The sequence below is a fragment of the Neomonachus schauinslandi genome, chromosome 12, assembly GCF_002201575.2.
Source record: "Neomonachus schauinslandi chromosome 12, ASM220157v2, whole genome shotgun sequence".
NCBI classification, from domain to species: domain Eukaryota; kingdom Metazoa; phylum Chordata; class Mammalia; order Carnivora; family Phocidae; genus Neomonachus; species Neomonachus schauinslandi.
In genome coordinates this window covers 44,472,160-44,499,712 of record NC_058414.1, presented here as the reverse complement: position 1 = coordinate 44,499,712, position 27,553 = coordinate 44,472,160, and the positions used below count along the sequence as shown (strand labels likewise).

Below are 27,553 nucleotides of genomic sequence, written 5' to 3'. Positions count from 1 at the left end.
ATTTTCACAGAAAAGGGGAACTATTTCCAAAGAATGGCAAACATCTCAATTTGGCTGGGACACAGGTGAGGGGCAACGTTAGGAAAAAAGAAAATGAATTTACGTGTGGACAAACGATGTGGGGTGACAACACCCAACAGTAAGGAACTGGGCTTTTTTCAGTAAAATAATTAGGGAGTAATAGCAATAGAGATTTCAAGTACAGATTCCAGAGATATTACAGAGGTAGAACATAGAATATGACAACAGAATGAAAGCTAAGTGGATGAAAGAAAAATAAATCAAAGATGATGCAAAAGTGGAATTCAGGTAAGAACCGAAAGGACTTGAGAGCTTTCAGCTAAAGAACTTTCAATATCTACACTGATTTGTTTATGTCTAGGGAATTTTGAAAGTAAGACCAAGATACTTGACTGATACAAATTTTATTTTTCATGCTAAAATGTTTACAAATTTTATTCTGTCATACACAATTACAAGAGCAACAGTTACAAGTAATTAAAAAATAGCATTTTGGGGCACTTCTGTTCCTTTTACTAACATAAGCATGTTTTGTTACATGAACAGCAACAATAATTACAATTACAGAACTGCTCAACTTGGAAATTTAGTGTGTTATGATGGAGGCTAACACATGATTAGCAGAGTAAGTGCCCAAACATAGTCTTTCATTCTGTATTATTCTTTATTCCACAATTAAAATCATGGATTGAACTCTACCCAGTAATGCCATCATTCAAATATGTGACCGATCAGATCAAGTAAGCAAGCATTTTAAATCCTTTTCCAAAATCTCACTTTAGTTCTACAAGGAAATATACAACAAAACACAAGGCATAGCTTGCTGATGTTTTACACCTAAAACAAACCATTACATAATGAAATTATGCATCTTTTGCAACTTCCCATTTGTTCCATCTCACACAATAATTAAAAGATGAACAGCACTGAGAATCACCTGACCACAGCTGACACAGTATCTCCCAGACTTCTAGTTCCTAAAATTCTGGGGGAAGTGGGACCATTTGAACAGTAATAGTCTACATGGTAGTAATATTACCTCTTGGCCATTGGCCCAATACTAATCCTTTTTGTTTTTTAGTATACAAAATACGCTGAAAACATTTCTCTTAAACACATTTCAATTAATGTAATTAAACAGAAGGCAACAATTCCCTTCTAGAAGAGCTATTTAGCTATGAAAAACTTGCCAAATATTTGTTAAATTAATTCATGGAGTATTTTTAGGGTCAATATAGATATTTAATTTAGAGCCTGTGCTAAACATGTGTAAAAAGAACTACAAACATAATCACACTAGTTTTTTTAAAAAAATGGAAATTACCATTTTCATCCCTATAGTAATTTTATAAATATATCACTGGCTTTTATCCAAAGTAAGGATAAATTTCAAAAATCCACTGTGAAATTTACATTCTCACTAAGCACAAAAATACACAAATATTAGTTCTAATCAGAAATTTCAGCTAAGTGAAAATTTTTACCTTTAAATAAGTAGATCTGGGATATAGAAGTAAAATTTTTGATCGAAGCACATCACAAATATATTGCTTTCATGTAAAAATAAATTTTTTTAAAGAAATAATGTTTAACAGTCTTTTAACTCCATCTTCTCAAACACATATATTTTCCTTAAGTTTCAGATAAACATCTCATTTAAAATCTGATCTTACAAAAAAGAAATAAAACTTAATTATTCTTAGATGTATTTGAGCCAAGTAGTTACTGCTTCCAGATACTATGACCTAAAAATCATGACACTATGGTAAGTAACCTGTGGTTTGCAACCTAATACCCTGAAATTCAATTCACACTGCTTACCAAAGAAGTCTGATGTGTATTTGTAAATTTAAAATTTTGTATCTTTTAAAAAGAAAAATACTGTATAACAGATAAGTATGAATTTTAAAAACTTTAAAATTCATTGGTAAACCATTTTTATCATACCAAAGATCTACAAAATAAAGTATCCTAATAGTATTTTTGAAAATACTATCAAAAACCTCAAAATCTTATATATTAAGTGCAACAACCAATAAAATTTTACAAACAAAACATTTTCAAAGGCTGGAAAGAAAATACGCTAATCGTAAGAGCAATGATGTTTGAGTCAATCAAGACATGTTTTGAATCTCAAATCTGCCCCTTCCAAGCTTATGCATATTTCTTCTCTAGAACTGGATCTCCTCAGATAAAAAATGGGGGGCATTGTCAGTATCTACTTTAGAGGCCTCTTCTGAATAAGAATCAGATAATGCACATAAGAGATTACTACAGTATCTGACACGTTAACAAATATTATTTGTTAATAATAATATTAACAGTGACTTTATACTAACAGTGACTTACTTTGGGGTCAAGCACCTAACAAACTATTTTCTTAAATAGAATCATTATAAAGAATTATTTAAGAATTTTTTAAAAATTGGTAATAGAAGACAAGTGGGGACATGCCCTGCAACAACACACCCCCAGAATTATATTGCAATAATGATACTTTCATGGTGTTTTGGCAATCACTTTCCCTCCATGTTAACACTGTACTGGATATATCAATTCCAAACTACAATTCAGAAGATCTAAATTTTATTTTGTCATGAACTCTTAGAGAAAATAATGATCTCATTGGCCTAAACAAACAAAAAAGGCACAGAAAAACTGCTCACAAATAAAACCACAGTCATTTACATGTTACGTACTATAGTAAAGATGGTTATTTAGCAATTTCAAGCAATTTATCTGGTATCTAATATTTTCACACTGTTCTTATTTCAAATCTCAAATACATTAATCTCTACTAAATAGCCTACTCTGACAACCTATCAGCCGTATCTTTATTGGAATGATCAAGGAGTATAAATTTTAACAGAAGAAATCAGCTATCGATTATGCTATACCAAAATATTGTACAAGTGCTCATTTTTCATTAGGAATATTTCAGGTACCAAGTTAAAGGTACCCAAATCTTAGTCCATCTGTATTATTTTGATTGTCACTAATAACTAAGTGAATGTTTTCTCTGAGTTTTAATCATACTAACCTGAGTCAACAGGGCTTCCTAATGGACTCTATTTTATTTACTTATTTTTTAAATGACAGAGCACGTACACAAGAAACCGAAAAACTAGATCTGGCCCCAATAAAACTATTTACTAAGTATGTGATCTTCCCCAAGTCCCTTCACTTCTTCATGCCTCTCCTTCCTCTTCTAAAAGACAAGGATCCTGCCACCCCTTTGTCTGACTCACAGGACCAGGGATATTATATAAGGAGAAATATATGAAAGAGCTCTAGAGAAGAGCATAGTGTTCGATACATAGAATATCAACACACAGAGACTTGTTATATAGTATTGGATTTGGTTAGAATGACCAGTCTATTAAAAGTGTAATTTAAGAGAAAATTATTCTTGAGAGTTTCAGGAAAAAAAATGTAACATCTTTACCGTATCCTTTGAATAAGATCTGAGAGCAGTTTTAAAAAATGTATCGATATCTACCCTATCCCTATATAAGAAAAAATTTGCTGGCAATGCTCATTCATTCTTCCCTGTGTCTGTGTTTAATGGCTATAAATTCTGTTTCACCTGAATGTGTTTTGGTAATATTAATTTACAGCCTGCTCTGTCCCAGGCTTATTCTGGCAAGTTACTTAAACGTCTCTGAAAGCAGTCACAGGTGATCCTTTTTTCCTCTACTATTGGTTTTCATGTATTTTAAATTCTAGGTTTTTCTACCTTATGCTTCATGGAAAGTAGGTAAAATAAGGAGTTTTTAGTTTAAAAAAAATGAAGAAAAAATATTCAAAACTAAGTCACTAAAAGCAAATGTTCCCTCACTTTGTCTCTTTAGCAGACTCTGCATGCATTCTAAAAGGATACCAGAACCACAAATCAACAGAAAAATCCATTTAATTTACACTACATACTTGTCCAAGGTTAAAAGATTCAGAGCAGAAAAATAAATCAGGATTGATTTCTGAAGGAGGCATATCTGAAGGATGATTTTGAAAAAATGGTGATTTTGAAGTAAATGGGACATGAGGACAAGGAGAGAACAGAACAGAATATGATGAAGATTTTTCAAATATCTTATGATTTTACACAAAGAGTCACTGAAATACTCTTATCTCAAGTAGACAGGTGACCAGTCAGGTGTACAGAAAGACTCAGAAGCCCTAAGATAAATGACTGTTAATTAAAGTCACAGGATTAGAAATTTTGAGGCAAAAGAGGATCCAGATAATACTCATTAAAAGATGTCAAAAGACAGAGAATGAAGGAAAATGAAATGAGAATGATTTGAAAAATAACAAATAGAATCAATATATGAGGGAAGTATGCAATTTCATGGAAAATGGGAGTAGTCAAAAAACACAGCAGAAGAAAAACACATTAAGACTGGGTTTGACTAGTGAGTCTGTACAGATGTGATGGGGTGACTTTAATAGCAAAGATGGATGAGTTACCAATGGATTGAGGTAAGACAAGCAGTTAAAAAAAAAAAAAGTCTGTGCATTCCACCCATTTAAAATGTTCACTCAGGAAAACGTGGAGAAAATGATATGAAAGCTAAGGGGAGACCTGAGTGTTTCAAGGCAGAAAAGAGGCTTCATTCGCTCCAAATAGTTAAACAAAGCTTGTGTGTTAGAGCTGAGAGTCCGACTGATAAATAGTATGTTTCAGACCTAAGTTAGGCACTTTGGGGGAGGGGGAACCTGACTTCTGTCACGAGGGAACAGAAAGAAATTAATCTTAAGCCACTTATTATTTATTTTTTTTGGTATCACAGTCAGCCCCTACCCTCAGTGGAATTTATTTACAAGGTAATCAGAATTTGTCAAGTGAAAAGGCAAGAAGCCCGAATGGAAAATGGTATTGAAAATATAAAACAAAAATAAAGCCAAATGAAAAAGTCAATAATTTATACTTGAAAACAATTTTAAATAAAATCCAAACAAAAAAATTGAAAATTTTGAAATATAACTGCTAGAGGCATGGTATCCATGTGACGTGCAAAGTGACTAAATTTTTAAAAAGGATAATATAGGTTTCATTTTGATATAGCCACCATTATTTAATGACAAGATTTCTTGGATAACTTCTACCAAAGACATGATTTCCTCCTTAAAACAGGCATAAAATGGATGACGGGAGTGACTTGGGTACCTAGGAGTTGTGAAAAGTTGTCTCCACAACTTGTTAATAGGAAAAGCAACATTAAAAAAAAAAGTGGAGCATCAAAATACTTTATTTCAAAACTACTTTATGCCTAATCCCATATGTAACTAGAACCATATTCATATTCTGTAAGTTTCTGAATTTCATTTTTCCTGTTTTATTTTTATGAGCAACTTACTTCATTTTGAATCTGTACTTTATTTGACATTTATTAAAGCTATATAAAAGCCATGCACAGTTTATTTACAGTATTGTACATTAACTATGGTTGAAGACCACACACAAATTTCACAAAACTTATATGGAAAGACATGTGAAACAGGGGGCTTTAAAAAATTTTAGGTACAGAACTTTGCAGATTATTTTGGTTTCTAGTGTTATGCAAGCATTAGCTTGAAATAAGACTGACAAAAACATGCAAATGACTAGAATTTCAACAAATGAAAAACTACAAATGTTTTAGCTAAAAGCTAAAATATCTTGAAATACTACTATGTAGCAATGGGAATTTATAAAACAGAAAAAAGGTTATTTTTTAAAAGTCATGAATAATAGGCTCTCAGTAATATTCTATAAAAACATTCAGAAATAAAGTTTCTCAAATTCTGTTCATCATCAAAATTGTTTCCAGTAGTGACTGAAGCTGTGAATTGTAAATAATTACTTATTGTCCAACATGGGAAGTCTCAATGTCCCCCTCTGGGGAGAGGGGGAGAAGGAAATCAATCGGCAAATTTAGATTCAAGTAAAAGATCCTGGTACAGATATCATGAACACAGAGTAGAGTGTTGCAATAATGTACAAGTCCACATACTTTTTAACTGTACCCCTAAAATGGAAGTGTAAACTTTAGGCTTGTTCAATTTAAGATTTCCTATCAGGAAGTAAGTACCTCATCCTTCAGAGTTCAGGAAAATTTTAATAGGGATTTCTTCTTCTCCAGTGGCATCTGTTTTAGTTTTTACTGTTGTGGCTGAAGTACATTTAGATACTCAGACTGCCCCAACTGGTAAGTTGTGTTCCTTCCACAATCAACATATTGGTACCTCTCCTGGGATATCTGTTCAGAGTGCCCAAAGTATGTTGTTGTCACAGTAACTCTAAAAAAGAAAACAACAACAACATTAAAACTCAAATGGGGAGAAACATTCAACAGTTAAATATAAAAAAAGTTTTCTAAAGTGAGAATACTTTTATATATCAAATTTTCTCCTGAGAGAGACTGATTAATGATAACTTAATATTGTGGACATGGGCCTCTTGGGGACTGGTTTAGCAAGCCCTACTCAAATAATTATACAAGACAAATACAATGTATCCAGAACACTTATCATTAGACAAAAATATGTAAGTTCATTTTACTTTTAAAAATAATTATATAGGGGCAGCTGGGTGGCTCAGTCGGTTGAGCGTCCAACTCTTGGTTTTGGCTCAGGTTATGATCTCAGGGTCGTGGGATTGAGCCCTCCATCCGGCTCTGTGCTCATCACGGAGTCTGCTTCAGATTCTTTCTACCTCCTGGCTCTCTCACTCTCTCACTCTAAAATAAATAAGTAAAATCTTAAAAAAAAAAAAAAACAATAGTTCTATCATAGGAAAAGGGTTATTCACATGTCAGCCAATAGCCCAAATACCAAACCTATCACCCAGGGGCCCCCCTACAATGTTTTAATGACTTTGAATAACACCAAACTTTCAAACCAGTAACAGTACTTCTCATTACTTTTGAGGATTTTTTACCACAGGCAGCAGAAAACTGGATGCTGAGCTCTGTTCTCCTCTCTAGTCCAACCCCTTCCACTTTCCAGCATTCTTGTAAGATCCAGATTCACTGCTGAGTAGCCATCCTTCACTGCTTCTCTGAGCTCCCCATTTCCTCATTCGTAAAGTGGAATGGAATTTACTTATCTCATAGCACTTTTGTAGGGCTTAAAACCAATTGAACTGGTATCTGTAAAGGTGCTGTGTATGCTATAAGCCAATGTTATAAATCTAAAGTTTAACAAAGAAGTATCTCAAAAAAGATTGATACTTACTGCATCATGAGTACTATGTTATGCACTTTGATGGATATCAGTGTACAGAAATCACTGTTAAAAAGAAAAAACAATGTGAATAAATGCAAGCTATGATATTATAAATTTAAAATCATTTAATTATGATTCCTCCCATTTTACAGCTAATAGAGATTCTATAAAGAAGATATAAAGTGGGGCACCTAGGTGGCTCAGTTGGTTAAGCATCTGATTTGATTTCGGCTCAGGTCATTATCTCAGGGTCCTGAGATGGAGCCCAGACTCAGGCTCCCTGCTCAGGGGGGAGTCTGCTTGTCTCCCTCTCCCTCTTCCCCCACCCCAGCTTGTGCATGCGCTCTCTTCCTAAAATAAATAAATAAATCTAAAAAAGAAGATATAAGTAAGCATTTATTGACTGAACATTTTCTATAACTCAAATAGTAAATATTTTCATGACTTTTTATTCTAGAAACAGACGTGCTCTATAGCAGTTGTAGAGTTGTTTAACACAGGCTACAAATTATTGTTACTTTTTATTCACCTTTTGAAATTTTAGTAAAGTCTGTTAGTTACTCAGAAATTCTACGTTAGCCTGATATCAAATGATGATAAAAATGTTAGCCTGATATCAAATGATGATAAAAATGTATCCTTTTTTTTAACTTAAGGAGTCAATAATCAGACCCAACTGAAAAGCTTCAGAACTTCAAACCAATAAGAGTTATTATAAATTACTAGCACTTTTAGTTTTCCTATACTAAAAAGTCAACACATACTAAAATGTATGAGAGTATGGTTCTCATAGTAAATAAAAGGTGACATGGTGTATCTGATCTTAATTCTGAAAAATAAATAAGTAAAAAGCAAATATTAAGTATATAGATACACATAATGTACATAAGTATGATGTATGTTGACAGGGGATAAGAGAAAGAGAAGATCAGAGAGAGGACACAAGTATTCCAAATGTGGTTTCTTGACTGCTAAGATTGCAGGTATTTCAAAAGATATCCATATGCTTTATTCTTCATACTTTATAATTTCATGAGAAAAATTATTAAAAATCAAAACTTACTACATATAACTCATTTCCTCTGCTATGATAGTAGGTACTGTATAATCAATCTGAAAGGCAAAAAATGAAAATAAGCCAACTGGAAAAATGATCAAAGCATCAAGTATTTCAGACACCTTTCTCAATTTCAAAGAGTTTAGAAATCTTTCCCTTTGCAAGGTTGATTCTAAGACTTTCTCTTATACATGGAAGGGACACATGTCAACGTCAAGTTTTTGAGGAAATCCTCCCCCTCCCTCAAGTTAATACAGTAGACAAAGTCAAGACTCATGAACTCCTCCAAAATATTTCATGATGGAAGCTTACTTGTTTCATATCCAGGGGGCCAATATTGGTTATGTTGTTTAAGCGTGCCTTTCCAATAACTGTTTTTGAAAACTGAACTTGTGCAGTGATGTTTTCAACTTGAACAGAATAATAGTTATTGTTTGTTATATTTAGTGTGTTCTGCAAAAGAAAGAAGACAGAAAATGTATAAGCATAACAAATATGTATTCAAAATTAATTTTAAAAAATGACTTCAAAAAAATAAAAAGACTTCAGCTGTGGCCGTGATTCAGTTACTAGGAGGAAGAAAAGTATTGCCAAAAATAACACAGGACATTAAATGAACTGATTATTTGGCTTTATGAGGAGTACTATGTATGTAATATGCTGATAATAAACACACAATTAAAAAAATAGGCCCAGAAAATGTACATTATAGGAATATAGAAAAATCAATTTTAGAAAATGTATTTGTTATCTTAGCAAAAGTTCTATAAAAATAATTTTTAAATTTCATCTGAATTTTTGCTAAATGTTAATATATAGATGTCTGTGAAGTAAGCTACTTCCTATTCTATTAAATACAAAGATAACCAAAGAAATTGGTTGTTTTAACTTATGTATAAGTAGCGATTTCCACTGGGTCACTTTGGAGAAGAAAGGGATAGATTCAAGTCTGTTGGAAAGAAATGGAGCTACATCGTTTCTATACTTAATAGCTGCGGCAACTTCTGCAATTCTAATTCACAACGATTATCTCAAATTATTTTAGAAAACGGCCAATGAAGAAAAAAATGTTAAATCAAGAAATAACAGATAATAAATAAAACATCTGAAGCAGTCATCATGAAAGAAAATCAATAGGAACTAAATGATAAATCTTAAAATATTCGTAAGGCAGATTGCAATGGTTACCATCTATACCAAGAGTCCTTACAAATTGAAGAGAAAGATAGTCTTAAGAAAAAAAAATAAAGCAAAACAAGAGCAAAGCAAATGAGTAAAGAAATCAAAAGAGTACAAATATAAATAACCAAGAAACACTTAAAAATTCTCAAGTTCATGTGTAGTTGGGGTAAGTTGATTTTAGTACAAAAGGAATATTGCTTTATATTCATTAAACTAGTAAAACTTGTAGAAAGCAACAAATTCTATTCCTGGCAGGGATATAAGCAAAAGGGTCTATTTTTACATTCCTGGAAAACACGTGAAGCCTTCCGGCCATTCTGATAGGATTCTAGCAATATCCATTAAAATAAAAATAATGTGTATCCTGTGACCTAGCAATCCTACTTGAGCATTTTATTCTAAAGAAATAACATTGGGATGCTAATGACGGTAGTGGCAAAAACAAAAAAAAAGACTGAAAATAAAGCAAATGTCCATCTACAAAAATAATGACTGAACAGTATTAAATCATTACATGGGATATTATGCAGCCCATTAAAAAGAACAGATTAACTCTAAGTCAGAAAATTAGGAGATTTCTACAAGGTATTAACAAGTGAGAAAACCAAGATGCATAAAATATGTACAAAATAGTATTCTTTTGAAAATAAATATTAAGAAAAGTTAAATATGTGAACTTATAAATTAATACGAATATGGAGAAAGATGGAAAAATGCAACTATAGGGTAAGTGGAAAGAAGAGAGAAAAGAGTCTCAGTAAAAAAGGATAAAAAAATATGCTAGCGGGCGCGTGGGTGGCTCAGTTGGTTAAGCGACTGCCTTCGGCTCAGGTCATGATCCTGGAGTCCCGGGATCGAGTCCCGCATCGGGCTCCCTGCTCAGTGGGGGGTCTGCTTCTCCCTCTGACCCTCCTCCCTCTCATGCTCTCTGTCTCAAATAAATAAATAAAATCTTAAAAAAAAAAAAATGCTAGCAATCAGTGATTTTATGATCACATTTATTCATTAATTTATAGTTATACAGAGAATTTTTTTAATTCCATAATGTAGTAAAAATAGCCTTTATCTAAATACATGAAAATTTTCATCTACTTAGCTCTTAATACCCGTGTCAATTTAATTTCTAGATACTATAGGAAAGGGATTGTTAATTTGAGGTCAGTGGACCTTCCAATACAGGCCAAAGAACGGGATTCAGAAGAATCTGGGAATCTCTTGTACATGCAAAATAACATTGGTATGTGTCTTTCTCTGAAGTGCCCATAGCTTTCATTAGAATATTAAAGAGATCAATGATGCAAAACTGGTTGAAAACATACTTGTAAGAATTAGAAAAAGATGTACCGAGGATTAGAAAGATAACAAAGATTAACATTAAGACAGACAAAAAAAATACGACAAATTTTAGTACTATCACAGACATTTTGTTGCTGAGAGCAGTGAGAATCCACTTAATTTTTAAGTCAAGAGCCCACAATCATAAGCTTTTAAGTATGATGATTTTTTATCAAAGGCTTTAAATGATCTGTGATCTTTAGTTAGCAAGTTTCTGTTTAGGAATCTATCCTATAGAAATAACCTGAAATGGAAACAAAATTTAAGTATAAAGATGTTTTCTGAATACTTGTAATAGCAAAATTAAACAACTATTAAGAAATGGTTGAGTAAATCGTAATATAGCCATATAAAAGACTACATGAGGGCACTTAATATGGGAAAATGTAATGAAATCTCACTTAAGGTAAAATGTACATGTGTATACACTTACACACGTGTGTATACACTTACACACGTGTGTATCCTTTACATACATATGAAAATATTTGACTGTATTTGTGAATGTATGTGTGTATACAAATGTATATACGCATTATCAGCAAATATATGTATATGTTATAGGTCTAGGTAGAAGTAAAAATATATACAGTATTTTTCAAATGTATAATGATTAATTTAATATATTCATAGGCAGAAAGACAAATGTTACTAAAACAGAGTACATAGTACTAATGCATATTACTCAATTTAAGAAACAAAAGAAATATTTTATAATTCCATTTTTCAAAATACTGACAGGAGAACCTAAGGAAAACTCAACCTCTTACCTCACGGTTATCCAGTCAAACTTAATATTTATCTTATATAATAATGCTGTTTCTTATTCATTGTTCAGTCTTTCTAAGTGTTAGTATACCAAAAAATGGGAATTCCTGAGTAATTACTGAAAATAAAATAAGATATTTACATCTAAATAAACTGATATTTAAAAGGGAACATCATATGACTTTTATTATACATTTATAATATTTGATACTAAAACAAGCTTTGGAGATTGGTCAAAAAAAATCTGGCCACTGTTTTAAACACTATTCAAAAAGAAAAATACATTCCTCATTCCAGACGGCTGTTAAAGTGAGAAAATACTCAATAATTCTCCAGTCATATGAAATTGATTTACAATTAGCATTGTGTTGTTTTATGCACGTTTTTTCCATAGTTTAAAAAAAAAAGCCCTTAGATTAACAACTTCCGGTGGTAAGCAATGAGAATAAATGGACCCAATGGAGTTCCTTTTTTCCTGTAATTAATGAGTAATTCCACTTTAACATACCATTCCCCTACACTCCTGTCCCTCCAAACCTCTCCCCTGAACTACAACTAGCTCTCTATCTCTACTTCCACCTCAAGCATATGAACCACCTCCGCAAGGAAAACCAACTGAAGTCCAGTATCACTCTTCCAAACAAACCACTACCACACAGATGCACCCTGAGGCCTGAAATCATACATAATTGCTAATGGCATGACCAATACATATTTTCCTTTTTAATAATTCAGTGGTTTGCAAACCATGCTTCTTTTCAAACAAAGGTTAACATGTAAACAGGCAGACCTTCTCTGAGGGTTTGTCTGTTATTTTCAGGAGTGGGAAGGCTGTAGAATATTTTTAAAAAGGACTGTCCAGGAAAACACTGCAGATATTTTCCCACATACTAATTTATAAGAGAACTCGAACAGTCACTTGTACCTTAAACACCATAAAGGAAGCCTGTTAAAATGGCAAAAAATTGTATTTCACCAAATAAAAGGAGAAGAAAATGGTACATCTATCACATTTATAGAATCAACTATTTTAGCACTTTGCTACGAATTAGTTGGAGTCAAATGTTGAAAGTAAACAGACTGTAAATTTTTTTTTTTTTATGCCAGTACTTATTATTGGCCATTATCAGCAGAACCAGAAATGATAGAGAAGATCAATAGCAGACACAGAGAAAGCAAACTGACTAGGGTCACATTTAATGTTCTCTCAAAGGGACAAAGGTGTACTTAGTATCATAAAGGAATGGAGTCAAATATTTTTAATGTAAATTTGTACTTACCGTGATATTTAAATATACTGTACGCTTTTGAACATCATAACTGACGTATGCAGATTTTACGCCAATGTATTTCACGTCAATAGAGCGAGGGAAAAGGAAAAACACAGCCAATCCAGAAAGGAGCAGACAGACAAACACAGAAGCCATCACATACAGCTTTCTGAAAAGAAAAATGGAGTATTGAAATACATGTGCATCAAAAATTACATAATGAAACATTCACAGAAGATATTTTCAACTTGAATTTTTCCCCAATATGCTAGCAGGAAAAGATGTATAATTTTACCAACCTTTTACATTATAAAAGTATTTAGTAGGGTTGGGTCTGGTCTATCACGTGTTAAAATGTTCTCCTTAAAAGCTGTATGTACCTTTTTGGAGTCTGGGACTTCAGGGTTATTGCAGAACATTTACTACAGCGTTTCTTAAACCAGGCTGCGCACTAGAATTAACCAAGCTGGGGAACTTTATAAAAATGTGGATTTCAAGACTCCCTTCTGAATTCACTAAAGCAGTATTTTCACATGTGGGTTTTGCAATTTTATAATTCCCTAAAGTAACTGCTCATCAGAACCTGTGAAACCCTTAAAAACATAATGACATAACCACATGCCTCATCAAGTCTCACCAAGACTTTAAGTCTCTCATCCCAAAGTACTTATGTACTCAGTTTTTAAAACAGTGTTTACATTAATCAACTCTGCTTTGATGATGTTGTTAAACTGTTTCTTTGAAATCAGGAAAGGGGTAGTATGCAGATATAAGACAAGGAAAAAATAAACTTTCCATGCCTTTGCTACTCTTCTAACTCCCCTTGAAACTTATCTCTTCTTTCTCTTGCTCTTATTTCCAATCTCCAGAGATAAAAATTGCCTCTATCTACAAGTTTACCCTCAAAATTAGGGTTTCAAAATACAATTTTCCTGGTTTTTCCAACAAATAACTCTCAGCTCAAAGCCCACAGTACCTGTTTCTTTCTTTCTTTCTAGGTCTTGCAGGTCACTTACTTTATCTTTTCCTTATGCTCTAGTCATTCAAAAAATTCTCATTTTATCCTTTCTTCCATTCTCTCTTCCCCACCAACTCCCAAATTCCTTAATAGATAATAAGCTTTGCATGCCCCACACCGCTATTTTCAAGTGACTCTTTGTTTCATATTTATCTTTGTTTCATAAATGTTTGAGTATTTTGTCTAAGAAATGAGAACAGTTTATTAAAAAACAAAATAAAACAAAGATTCACTACATCACTACTACTAGGCCCATACTGTTGTCTTGAGTGAACAAAGAAAGAAGTTACACTCACTCACTAGATTTCTTCCCAACCTGAGTAGGGTGGTGATCACTACCGGATTACATGTCACATATTTAAGCACATGTTTATATACCTACCATATATCAAAACACCTAAAAAGGTATAAAAAAAAAAAGAGTTCAAAATCATGATTTAAAAAAATCTGAATTTTGTTGATTTTATTATTTTAGTGTTTTTATTTTTAATTACTTAACAGCTAGGTGAGCCCACTGTGATCTATTTAAGGCTTAGGGACTATAAATCAGCTCCAGTTGTTAGTATATGATCAATGTTCCAAATTTACTCTGTACCCCAAGATTACGGCCATAACAAATATATCTAATCTTACAATATATAAGATTCATTTTATGAATAATAAAGAAATATTTCACACAGTATTTCCTATCAATTGAAAAATTGGCTAGTTCACTGAAGAATATAGATCTCTACTACAAAATTTACCAGTAATAATTTTTCTTATGATTCTAGGGACAGTAACCGAATTCCAGGAGCTACAGTACTTATAAAGGTTATGTGGCTTATTTGGAGTCAAGTTACATTTCTACTTCTGCCATTTCCTGCTTACAACACTTTTAGGCGATTTACTTTTTTCCTTGGGGCACCTGAGTGGCTCAGTCATTAAGCATCTGCCTTCGGCTCAGGTCGTGATCCCAGGGTCCTGGGATCGAGCCCCACATCGGGCTCCCTGCTCGGTGGGAGGCCTGCTTCTCCCTCTCCTACTCTCCCTGCTTGTGTTCCCTCTCTTGCTGTCTCTCTATCAAAATAAATAAGTAAAATCTTAAAAAAAAAAAAATTTACTTTTTCCTCCACTTTAAAATCTGCAGGTTTGTTTTGAGGATTGAATGATACAACTAAAGCATGTAGACAAAAACAATCAATAAATATAATTTCCTAACTACCTTATCACAACTCCCCCAATTTACAAATAATCAGAGTTGTTTGTAAAATATTATAATTTTACTAAAACTTTGTTTTTTCATTGCATATCTGAAAGTCCCAAAAATTCTTAAAGGGCTTCCTATAGTTTTCAGATTTCTTCGCTTATTAACGGTGTCAAGATCTGGACCTTATTATTTTTTCAAGCTTCATCTCTACCACCTTCCAACAGCATTGTTCACTTTAGGTATACATCTGACTGCCAGTCTGTTACTCTTGTCCTTGCACATGCTATTCCCTCCGTCTGAACTGCCCACCTCCACTTTCTGTTTTCTACTTTTCTAAGATTCAGCTAATGTTTCATCTTCTTTGGAACCTTCCTTAAGTCCATAAAATAATTCCGATAGATACTACTCTGCTCTCATAGCACTCTGGAAATACCTCTAAAGGTGAGAGAGAGATATTGTAATCACTTGCTTACTTGTCTGTCTCCTCTACAAAATTGTAATTCCCTTTTACCAAAGATAACTTTGTTAAAGTTGTATCCCCAGGCCCTAACAGTGACTGAGTACCTAGGTGCCCTCCATAGTATTTCGTAAAATATGGAAAATATATTTTCTGTTCCCGCCCCCCACCTCTTTTTCAGGGCCTTCAATTACGTATACAGAGGCCACCTGAATTTGTCCCAGGTATCACTGATGGCCTGTTCATTTCTTTTCAATCTTTTTTCTCTTCGTATTTCATTTTGGATACTTACTATTGCTATGTCTTCAAATTCATTCTTCTTTTCTTCTGAAGTGTCTAATCTGTTGTTAATCTCATCCCATGTAGTTTTCATCTGAGATGTTTAGTTTTCATTTCTAAATATGCTACTTGGATCTTTTTAAAATATCTTCCATGTCTAATCCTTAAGTTCTACCTTCTTGAAATTATGGGATATAGTTAAGATAACTATTTTAACTATCCTTGTCTAATGCTTTCATCTATGTCATTTATTGGTCTGTTTCTGTAAGTGATGTTTCTCCTCATTATAGGCTGTGTTTTTTCATCGTCTTTCCGTGCTTGGTAATTTTTTTTTATTCAGAGAGAGAGACTGAGCACAAGCAGATGGAGAGGCAGAGGCATAGCGAGAAGGAGACTTCAACTGAGCTGGGGGCCTGATATGGGGCTCGATCCCAGGACCTGAAGATAGTGACCTGAGCCAAAGGCAGACACTTAACCATCTGAGCCACCCAGGTGCCCCTACATGCTTGGTAATTTTTAACTGGATATCAGACATTATTTTACCATGTTGAGTGCTGGATATTTTAGTATTCCTACATATATTCTTGAGCTTTGTATTGGGATACAGTTGAGTTTCTTGAAAAAAATTTGAACCTTTCGAGGTTTGCTTTTAGGTTTGGTTAAGCATGCGCACTGCAGCTTTTAATCTACGGCTAATTTATTCTCTTACTTGGGAAGTAATCTGAGTACTCTCCACACAATTCCCTATGAATTATGAGATTTTCCACAGTGATTGGTAGAAACTATCTCTGGCCGTAAGTGGGCTGAGGACTGTTCCTTCTGTTCTGTTTTGCAAGGTTCTTCCTTCAGCCTCAGGTACTTTCCTCACACATATACACTGATCAGTACTCAGCTAAATACTCAAGGAGTACCCAGTGTAGCTCTCTACCCTCTGGTAGTCTGCCCTACTAACTCTGGAATTGGCCTCCTAGATTCCCAGTACCATATATCTCCTCAGTTTAGGGGGACTGCTAAACTCCGCCTGGGTTCTTTCCATTGTGCTGTGGTCTGGTATCTTTTCCTGGACAATACGGTGGTACAATCACAGGGCTTACCTCATTTGTTTTCCCTTTCTCAGATATCACTGTCCTGTACTGCCTGATGTCCACGACCTAAAAATATTGTTTATCTGTCCAGTTTTTTAGTTGTTTTAGAAGAATAAATCTAGTCCCTGTGATGATTCCATCTTGGTTGGAAGTAAAGAATAAAATTCAATTTTGTACTTCTATCCCTTTGTTTTTATGCTAAGAATCTTATTCCCTAATGGCATGAGTATGTACTTATCTGCTTTTCATGTAAGTTTCAAAATCATACGAATATTACTCCTAACAATGCAGCTATTGACTGCAGTTTAAACTTTTGTTGTAGTTGTCTTTGTCATTTAGAACACATCTTACTAGACACTGACAGTCAAAATGAAATATTTTCAAGTCATGTACAGTGATTCTTTCATCTGTGGTTATGCCACCAACTGGATATACAGTTGGAATCATTAGAATCATTTGTTTCAGTTTGTTTCAACTTTCAGGAATTGCTTTTTTTTTTCTTTTTACTTCTGATTTCATCTTTTAAGTTCTATTTTAAAAAAATGTACTTCTGAAGCTCAAACAATGTAAATATATATACATAGACATCTCAGTTACTTACCTATTCCCTCTTCAAAGTTCCCTCCCAAACTCTGAGAGTAATCATTTTATTCGTCTTTGGTTTATCAATCCACTGTTTCTCTCTCCTTCTCTGTATGCATGTGTGTGTTTTCAGATAAAAATGTACTCTGGATATCAACTGTAGTAAAATACAGAGTTCTTCCTCATTCCATTTTATCATCGTATAGATGTAGTGTAACTTAGTCTACCAGAACCTTATCACTGGCCATTTATATTATTTCTAGTCCTTTGCAATTACAGACACTGGTACAGTGGATAACTTACACAAAAGCCACTTACTATATTTGACAATTATCCTTGGAAAAAAATTTTCAAAGTAGAATTCCTGAGCCAAAGGGTAAATGTATATGTAATTTTTCTAGATAACGCCAAATACTTCTTCACTAACAAGGTATGAGTGTGCTCGTTTCACACAGTACTGCCAACAAATTCACTGTCAAAATTTGGAGTTCTGGCTAATCTGATAGATAAGAAATGGTATTTCAATGTTGTTTTAATCTGTTTTTCTCTTATGAGCAAGACTGAACATGTTCTCACATGTTTAAAGGGCATCTGTATTTCTTTCTTGTGGACTAGTCGTTCATAATATCTGTAATAATAATGTGCAGACATTACTTCCCAGTTTGACATTTATATTCTGACCTCAATTAAGGTCTTGTTTTCACCTTGTAAAAGTTAATCTAGGCTTTGTCAAATTAATTAATCTTTTCTGTCCTCACTGGATTCTGAATTATCTGTAGAAAAGTTTTTTCAGGGGCGCCTGGGTGGCTCAGTTGTTAAGTGTCTGCCTTTGGCTCAGGTCATGATCCCAGGGTCCTGGGATCGAGCCCCGCATCGGGCTCCCTGCCCAGTGGGAAGCCTGCTTCTCCCTCTTCCACTTTCCTTGTGTTCCCTCTCTCGCTGTCAAATAAATAAAATATTAAAAAAAAAAAGTTTTTTCATCCTAGCATTATAGAGTTTTTTCATCCTAGAATTTCATCCTAATTTCTTGAATATTCATAACCATCTACTACATATTTAATAATAAAGGGTCAGATCGACTTTTTCAAATCCTTTTCTTTCTATGAATATTTAAATATGCTGTTCTACTGGTTACTTGTATGGAGCACTGTGGTCAAGATGCATGCCAATCTGATTTTGTCCCTTATAAATTAATTGATCCTTCTGCCTGGGGTTTTTCAAAGGGTTTTCCTGTTTTTTTTTTTCTTCTTTATCTTCAAAGTCCAGTAACTTCACTAGGATGGGTAGAATGTTTTAAGATCATGGCATGTCTTTTCATTATGTAGGTTTCTATCCTGTTTTACCTCAGGGAAGTGTTCTTGAACTGAATGTTTAATATTTGTTCAGTTTGATTCCTGTGATTTTTCTTCAGCGGCTTCAAAATTACATGGGTGTTCAATTTTCTTTGCTTGTGTTTATCTTACTTTTCATTAATTTGTGTGTGTGTTTTCATTTCCTCCTTTGTAACTTCTATTTCCTTTGCCATACTTTCCATGGTATCTATTTGTACTTGTTCTTCCAGTCTTGTCTTCATTTCTGATACTAATTTTTTCTTTCAGGAGTTCATAGTCTCTTTTCATGTCCTCATGCTGTTTAGTCATCTCATTTCTGAGCTTTTCAATTTCTGACTCCTGCAGTTCTTTCATAGCTTCTAGTTTTAATTTCTTTAGAACATTTATAATATTGTTAGTTTTCATGTTTTTCTGATATGCTTCTATGATCTATTAGCATTTTCAGTTCACTTTTTTTCCCCACTGTCTTTGTATGATGCTTCATTGCAATACTTTTTTGTTGCTCATGTTTAAATGAAATGTTTTTGTACTTTTAATAGAAGCTTGCATTTTAGGTGATGAGGATAAGCCAGGGTGGCCTTCCTAGCTTCACTGCTCAAAACTCCACGTTCTATTGTAATACAAAATTGTTTTCTTTTTTTTTAACATGGCCTATATGTATATATACTTTTATAGTTCTCAGATCCTCTCTCTAGTTTTTGAACCTTTTCTTCCCTTTTCCCTATTCTTTCCCTGTACAAAATGGATTCAATCCCCAGCAGGCTTTTCCTTAGATGTCTGTCCTTTTACAACAAGAGTTTCTGGTGAGTATTCCTAAGGTCTTTGAAGGATCAAGGTGGTCTGGTTCCTTCTGATCTTAAGGCCCTGTAGTGGATCTCTGTGACCTTTTCTGCACTCTCTCCAAGGTACAGCACACCAAGAGGCCTCCCACTTTGACAGGTTATCCAGAAATATTTGCTGAAAGTGCTCTGAGTGGGATCCTCTTCTTTTGGGGTAGCAGAGCATTTGATTTGTGTATCAGGGCTCTCAGGACCTTAAGCAATTCTTTTTGTTTCCCTTCACAAATCCACACAGCTGCTACCATGTTTTGATCCTTGCTCCATTTTTATTCTGGGGTGAGTAGGAGAAGCTTAACACCCATTTTTGATGAAAATGCTTCTCTGTTTCCTACTGCTATTCTAGGTTTGTCTGTTTTAGTAAATAGATTTGAGAAGATTCAGGTACTATGCTGCTTTGAAGACCTTACCCCAATCAGAAATCCTTTTTCTTTTTTTAAATGACATGAAGCATTGATGGCATAATTTAACAACCTGATAACTTTTATCATTTTAATAGAGTTTACTAGAGTGATTATATGTAATCTGAAAAGCAAAAAAATACCAAAAAAATTTGCTATTTTTCTTATCATCACTTACGTCCTTCTTGGCCTTAATCTCTGATCACTATATGGAATCAATGCCACCAGCTGGTTTTCTTGCCCTAAAAGTAAAAACAGGTTTAGAATTTTATTAACATAATCACTTAAAATATAGTGGCTTTCTATCAAAGTCTGGTTTAGAAGGACCAGAATACCATCTGGCTCTCATCTCATTCCTCTGGTAAACTGCTCAAAATCTTCAAAAACTATCTAGTAGACGCTGAGTTCCAAAACAAATAATGTATTTTTCATAGCTTGATGTCTACCTATGAATACAAATAATACAAAGAATGAGAAAGAGTAATCTTTTTACTGAAAAAAGTCTCAGTTTTCAGAGGATCTGAATTTACCAAGACTTCTTTCAACTGCATATTTTCTGTTTAGATTCTAACTTGGTTATCTGGGTAAGAGCAGAAGAAATATTGCTACCTTTGTGTCCTGAAATCCTCTACACTATACTCCTTGAAAACCAAAATCAACACATAACAAGTCTCACGCTTCAAGAGCCCATTCAAAATGAGGCTTCCACAACTCACTCAGGCCACCACCATCTGTAGTAAGTCAATTTAAAATCCATCCTTTATTTCTTGGGTTGGGCTATATCCGTAAGTTTAATGGATAAATAGATCTTTAATAAACCAATTTTTCAATCTTATCAGAACTTGGTTTTTTGTATTAACTCTTAAAGCACTATAGTCAAATTCTCTTTTAAAGCTTCCTATAATGCTTCCATTATTCCTCCCTGCCCCTTCTAAAACTCTCCCCTCATTTACACTACCTCCCCCCACCCACAAGTAAATCTGTTATGTATATATGTCTCTCTCTGTATGTACATGTATCCTGTCTTGTTTGGTGGTATTCATTTGACTAAACTACAATCCTGCTTAAAAGCAACCTTTTAGCTACTACGCTGATATCCATACAGCTAAATGTGGATACAGAAAAACATGCAACTATGCTCACTGGCCTCGTTTAGATCACTAAACTCAAGTGGCCTTTAATGATGTCAACCATCATACAATATTCCCTAGTTCACACATTCAATCTAAGTCTCCAAAATCATAATTTTATAACTTCACCTCTCACTTCAAATCTCCAATAGCTCCTTCCCTGTCCTCACTCTTAGCTCATGTGGCAAACAGAAAAGAATTTCCATAAGCTCCCACTACCACATCCACCCACCTATCTGTTTCTGTGTCCATATACTCTACTTCCCTATTACAAAGCATAAAACTGCAGATGCTCCTCTGTAAGAACAGCCCCCTGCACTTGTGCCCTACATCTAATAATTCCCCCATCTCCTACATTATCTGTTGTTTTTTCTCTATGGATTATTCTCATCAGCATACATATTATTCACTCCATCTTAAAAAAAAAAATCCCTTTCCTGACCTCACAGCCCCCTCCACCTACCATCTTTCGTCTTCCTTATATATACAGTTAAAACTCCTCAAAAAACCTATTTTCTCACTATATAACTTCACTCATCCTATGCTCTCTTGATCCCACTCTGTACATGCTATACATGCTTATGCAACCTGCCAAGTTGTTCTTCTAAAGGTCTCCAGTGGTCTCCATGTACATCACCAAACCCAATGGTCAGTTCTCAGTCCTTACATTATCTGATCTGTCGGTAGCATCTAACAGGTCCTTACTCTCTCCTACTTGGTACACTTTCTACATTTATTTCCAGGACACGAGAGACTAGAATTTCCTCCTTCTACTCTAGCTGTTTTTTCACTGTCTTTGCTAAATCTTTCTCCTATCACTGACTTTGAAATGTCACAGTGCCCCAGGGTTCAACACTAGAGTGTGTTTTTTTTTTTTATTCACACTGATAAGCTTGGTGCTCTCATCCAACTCAGCTTAAGTACCACCTATATTCTGATGACTCCAGCTGAGAGCTTGCACTTCAATTCCAGACACTTATTGTAACTACCTATTAAACATTTCCACTTAGATGCCAAATATGCATCCCAAGACTTATCTCTCTAAAATAGAGCTCCTGATCTCTCCCTGGACATACACAGTCAAGCCTTCTTTTCTCCATCCTAATAAAGTGCTACTCCGTTCTTCCAGCTATTCAGACAAAAATACCTTCGGAGTCACCGTTATTTCCTACTAACCACAATCCACTTCTAGGCTCCCAAGAAAAGCCTATTGGCTATATCTCAAAAACATATCCAGATTGCTAAAATAGTCCTTTTTTTCCTCCTCTGAGCCTGAGGCACTAATCTCTTCACTTACAAAAATCCTTTCATTCTCTAACAGCTGCGTATCCCTGAAAAGATAAAACCATCACATTCAAAGGCCAACTCATAGATGAACTTCCCCAAACCAAGGCATTTCTTAGAAACTGGTATAAACTGGTATTATCTTCTATTGTCACTTTGTCCTTCCCTCAAGGTTTCCCCGGGGTTATCTACAACTTCAACTAAGCAGAAAATGAGAGTAGCACAAAGTATTTTTATTATTTCTATTGTTTCCACTTCTACTGAAGTTTGTCCAGCCTACAAACAGCACATTAAGATTATTCCCTTCTAAATTTCCCTATGATATGCCACAAACTGATTTTTCCCCCTATGGCCCATCTTCATTTACAATCCCTCTTCATGTAGTTCCTTTTAAGAATTAACTAATGAGGGCGGGCGCCTGGGTGGCTCAGTTGGTTGAGCGACTGCCTTTGGCTCAGGTCATGATCCCAGAGTCCTGGGATCGAGTCCCACATCGGGCTCCCCCTGCTCTGCGGGGAGCCTGCCTCTCCCTCTGCCTCTGCCTGACATTCCCCCTGCTTGTGCTCTCTCTCTCTGCCAAATAAATAAATAAAAATCTTAAAAAAAAAAAAAACTAATGACTAGCTTCTTACTATTCTTTAGATAGTGAATTAAAAATATTAGGTCACCAAATTACTTAAATTGTTCCCAATGACAAACATGTGATTATGACCTCTATTGATGCCAAATAGGTCTAAAAAAATTCAGTCAAGATACTGTGCATATCTGCTACTGTAGGTGGGAAAGAAAATACTAGAGGTAGACTGGTGGTTTTCATTACTGCTCTAGGAATATTAACATTTTTTTTTTAAAGTTTATATTTACTTCTTTGTGTCTGTTTAACTGAAGATAACTGATACATAGTTTTAACTTGAATTGTAAAAGTCTTTTAAAACACAGAAGGTTGTGCTTAGATCTATGGGTTTTATATTATTTGTGTGAATGCCTGGAATTACTCTTAAGGGAAAAACACAGTAACACATACCCCTAGGAATTCTTCCTGTTCCTTGACAAGTGGGACAAGTGACACTATCTCTTCCTGTAAATTCCACATATGGAAACTGAGAGACATCTCCACCTCTTCCATCTTCATTATGGACTTCATTATTAACCAGTCCATTCCTCATGTTTTCAGTTGATGTGACTCCATCATAAGCATCTTCTTTATTTGAATGCAAAGGCAAATGAGAAAAAGACTTTCCCATGTCTAAAGAAAAAGAAAAATCTTAGGTAAACTTAAGGAAAAAAGTATACTCAAGAACATTATGGGATTTTTATACCAATCTAATATATAGAGCAAACTTCAAGGGAATATTCAAATTACTTTTTGATTAGAATTATATTTAATCAAAGTAATGTCTGAAACAAGGGAGCCAAGGGTCCAAAGTGTTTTTCTAACAAAATATTATAAAATGATGTATCAGACTTGTGATGAGAATGGACTTTCAAACATTAAAATATGACAGAAGTCTACACTTTCTTAGGGTTCTCTGAAAATAAAGTGGGCTTCACTTTTCTTAGAATATTCTTTTTTGTTTTATTCTATATTTAAACCAATTAGTGCTAAAGGCTGAAGTTGGTTTAGGCAGATTATGATCACCGATTATATGTATCACCAGGTAAGTTTGAAAGAAGACTTCAACTACCTCCAGTTAGACCTCAGTCTGTACTTTCTAACTGAATTCTTCTTTCCAGTTTATCTCTTAACTCAAGCAAAAGACCCTGAGGGCAAAGCATCCTGTGAAAGGAAGAGAACGAGGCAATAAGGGGCCAACAGGACTGAAGCCAAGACAATGATGGATCTGACCTTTACCACGCACTTGCACGTACCCATCCACCTTTGTGCCACATTTTCCTTATATAAACTCAGAAGTATTTTCCACACTTCGGAGACAGTATTTTTGAGACCTCAGTTCCCTGTCTTCTCCATGTTGGCCTCACTGAAGTAAATTCCTTTCTTGTTTCACCACCACTCCTCTCTCTGCTTTTGGATTTTGTCAGTGGTGAGTGGCTGAACCTGGTCTGTTTCTGACTCCTGGAGCCAGGTTCCCTTGGACCCCTAAGCCCTGGTTACAAGTTCAAAGTAGTATGTTTCAGCCTGTTAAAATTCATGCCCCTTTGTGATAAATAAAATCCACAATCCTTCTCATTCTCCCCTACATTTCTAGCCTTAACATTTAAACATTTACAACAAAAACAACTCAAAAACCAAATCCTGCACATTTTTTTCATTCAACAGTTGGCAGAGTTAAAATTACGAAATTAATATTCCAAGATATTTAATATAATTCACCAATACAAAGCAGTAAAATTTATAACATTTAAAAATTCTAGTATGATAGTATCAAAAATAACATGGGTAAAATTTATATTTAATATAAATTTAAAACCAAGTAAGAATAAGTAGTAGTAGTACCTACACATATACCATACCTATACCAAAATAACCTCTGCAGGTGGGGAATGAAATAGCACTGCAGCTGAGTCATAAATTTTAAGGATGAAAAGGAACTTAAAAGTCATATAATCCAATCTGCTGATAGTCTGTGGGAAAATTAATAAAGAGGGAAAGCAGAATTTAAAAATAACATTTCTTCTCTTCCTAAATTTGACCATATATCTTTTTTTATCAGTTCCTAAAAATGGATTATTATAGACATTCATACAAAGAGATAAGCATTTCTTTTAAAAATTCTCATTGAGGGACGCCTGGGTGGCTCAGTTAGTTAAGCGTCTGCCTGTGGCATAGGTCATGATCCCAGGGTCCCGGGATCAAGTCTAACATCAGGCTCCGTGCTCTGCGGGGAGCCTCCTGCTCCCCCTGCTTGTGCACTCATGCTATTTGTTTTAATAAATGAAATCTTCAAAAAATTAAAAAAAAAATTCTCAGTGATTTGTAAGGAAAACTGACAATAATTCAACTCATAACTATAGTATGAAGAAAAGTTCACTTTTTAATACTGGCATGCCATCCAAGTGTTGGGATCATTCAAACATAGTGTATACAGCAGGATAAAAAAAATTATACAACTAGTAGACAAATATAAAAGTGTAGAATGATGAAGATGCTTATTTTCACAATTTTACTATTAAAAAAACTACATACACACTGTCCACGTGAGTTTAAAAACAAATGATTCTGTAACTTCCACAAATGCATTATCTTCTCTTGGTTTGTCTAATGACATTAAATCCAAGCCAAACCAACATTTGCCAGTCACAGGTGGTTCAGGGGTGAATTAACATCACTGTCCCCACACACTGACCTATGAGGAATATCAGTTGAACAGGGACTGGGGGCCTCAGTAGTGTGGCCACAGAAGCATCCTTTCTGGGATCTCAGTTAACACAGGAGTGTAGAGTGTAAAGTGCATCCCACTAGAATGCTTTGGTGGCGGGTGAGGGGAGGCACAGAAGGCAGGGTCAAGATCAAGTTGCTCTCAGTCTGGGCCTGTTTTCTATCCGTATCTAACAGTTGTCTTGATGAGTCGGCCTCTGACAGGTGTTTGTTTCAGCAAGGCTAAATGACAAGCACCAGACTTTGTCAGGTACTTCGTATCCTACCCTCCCTACTGGATTTTCCTCACAGTGAAGAAATATTTAGCCACTTTTATTCCTGGAGACTCGCTGGTTTGTTTATGAAGAAGTGCTACGCCCCCTTCTCTTCCCTGTATTCAATGTTTTTATCACAATCTCTTACTGAAAACCCAACATGGATCTAAGACAGCAAGGAGAGATTTAAAAAAAAGTACAGCACTTCATCCAATTTAAATGGGTCATTATCTTCTGTGATAACGAAGGAAGCCGGCACCTTTCATAAGCTACATAAACAAAACTCAGAAGGCACACAGCCTACTCTGGAAAGTTTAAAGGTTAAGATCAAGGCAACCGTGCAAGAAAACTCAAGAACAGCAAAACCAGGGGCCAGCTGGCCACAGAAGGTGTGGGGGCCTGGAATCAACCCTATGCTCCGGGCTTGGGCCAAAGCCTGGAGCCCCCTAGCCAGGAGGCTGGGACCTGTATGAGGTGACAGAACACCGCCATCACCCAACCCTGAGCGTCTCCTCGGTCCCCGGGCTGGCCCGGCTCCCCTGCGGCCTCTCCTCCTCTACCTCCCCGTCCCTCTCGGCTCTTACCAGGGCGCCACCGTTCAGCTCCACTCCGAAAAAGGAACCGAGGGGCTGCGCGTCTGGGGTCGCTCACCGACACGCGGGGCGCTGCGCAGTCCCGAGCTGCTCCCGCGCGCACAGGCCGGAGGACAGGGTCACGGGGTCTGCACTCCCGATCGCTGGCGCTGGAGCTACAGGCCTACAAGCGCCCGGGCGCCGCGGATTCGGAGGTGGGGGGAAGGGCGGCAGAACGACGGCATCAGCTGCGGCCGGGCGCTGCTGCAACCTGCATCCGCACCTGCGCAGAACGTTTTCGTAGGAGGTGTATGACCCAGGAGCGTGCACTACGCATGCGTCCTTTCTCTGCTTTGCTAAAGACCGGAAGCGCAGGGGCTGTGTTTGTGCACTCTCCAGATTTTGTTACCTTGGTCTCCCAAGACTTAAAGGTAAAAGTCGGCCGCCCTAGCCTTGGAAAATTTAAAAATAATGGTACCACCTTTTTTTTTTCTCTCCTATCAGGCCTTTTCCTTTTGCAAAGGGGGAAAAAAAAACTATCTGCCTCAACCCTCAGCTGAGCAGCCTTCTAGTTCACGCTTTTAAGAGTTGTCGCTCACACTCACGACGCTGGGTGTAGGATAAACTGGTTGGTAGTTGCGCGTTTGGCAGCCGAAAAGTCACATTATTTAAAATTTAGAAGCTCTTGCCTGGTAGAAAGAAACTAAGCGCGGTGGGAGCCCTGTTTGGGGGTTTTGTTTTGGTTTGGTTTTACTTGTTTTTGCACATGGGTCACCATCCTCCACCCAGGCCTGTCCCCTAATTCAGAGGTTACAGCAGTATGAAATTCCATCTCAAATTCCTGCAGAGAATTTAAAGTTTAGTGAATGTTAGCTATTGTTACAATCACAGTCACAGTATACATATAACCAAGGAAGAAAGTAACAGTATTTTATTTCCCTTCTGGCGGGATCGGTGT

The 27,553-nt window shown here is 35.5% G+C and overlaps 1 protein-coding gene across 1 annotated transcript; it reads right to left on the bottom strand.

Annotated features, from left to right (window-relative positions):
* Positions 1 to 409: 409 nt before the first annotated feature.
* On the bottom strand, positions 410 to 26,753 carry TMEM106B (transmembrane protein 106B). The gene is made up of 8 exons (XM_021689665.2): positions 26,608 to 26,753; positions 23,457 to 23,678; positions 20,197 to 20,260; positions 12,850 to 13,009; positions 8,597 to 8,737; positions 8,291 to 8,340; positions 7,237 to 7,290; positions 410 to 6,300 (listed from the first exon to the last, which is right to left on the bottom strand). Exons 2-8 carry the CDS (start codon positions 23,674 to 23,676, stop codon positions 6,162 to 6,164), a joined length of 828 nt encoding a protein of 275 aa, XP_021545340.1. The 5' UTR covers positions 23,677 to 23,678; positions 26,608 to 26,753; the 3' UTR covers positions 410 to 6,161.
* Between the last annotated feature and the right edge of the window lie 800 nt (positions 26,754 to 27,553).

What these genes read in the sequence shown, in the direction of transcription:
- TMEM106B (XM_021689665.2), bottom strand. Translation starts at nt 23,676, where the DNA reads ATGGGAAAGTCTTTTTCTCATTTGCCTTTGCATTCAAATAAAGAAGAT. An exon ending in GCCCCCTGGATATGAAACAA is followed by an intron (nt 8,341 to 8,596) that starts GTAAGCTTCCAT and finishes TTTGCCTTTCAG; the next exon opens with ATTGATTATACAGTACCTAC. An exon ending in GAGGAAATGAGTTATATGTA is followed by an intron (nt 7,291 to 8,290) that starts GTAAGTTTTGAT and finishes TCTTTTTAACAG; the next exon opens with TGATTTCTGTACACTGATAT.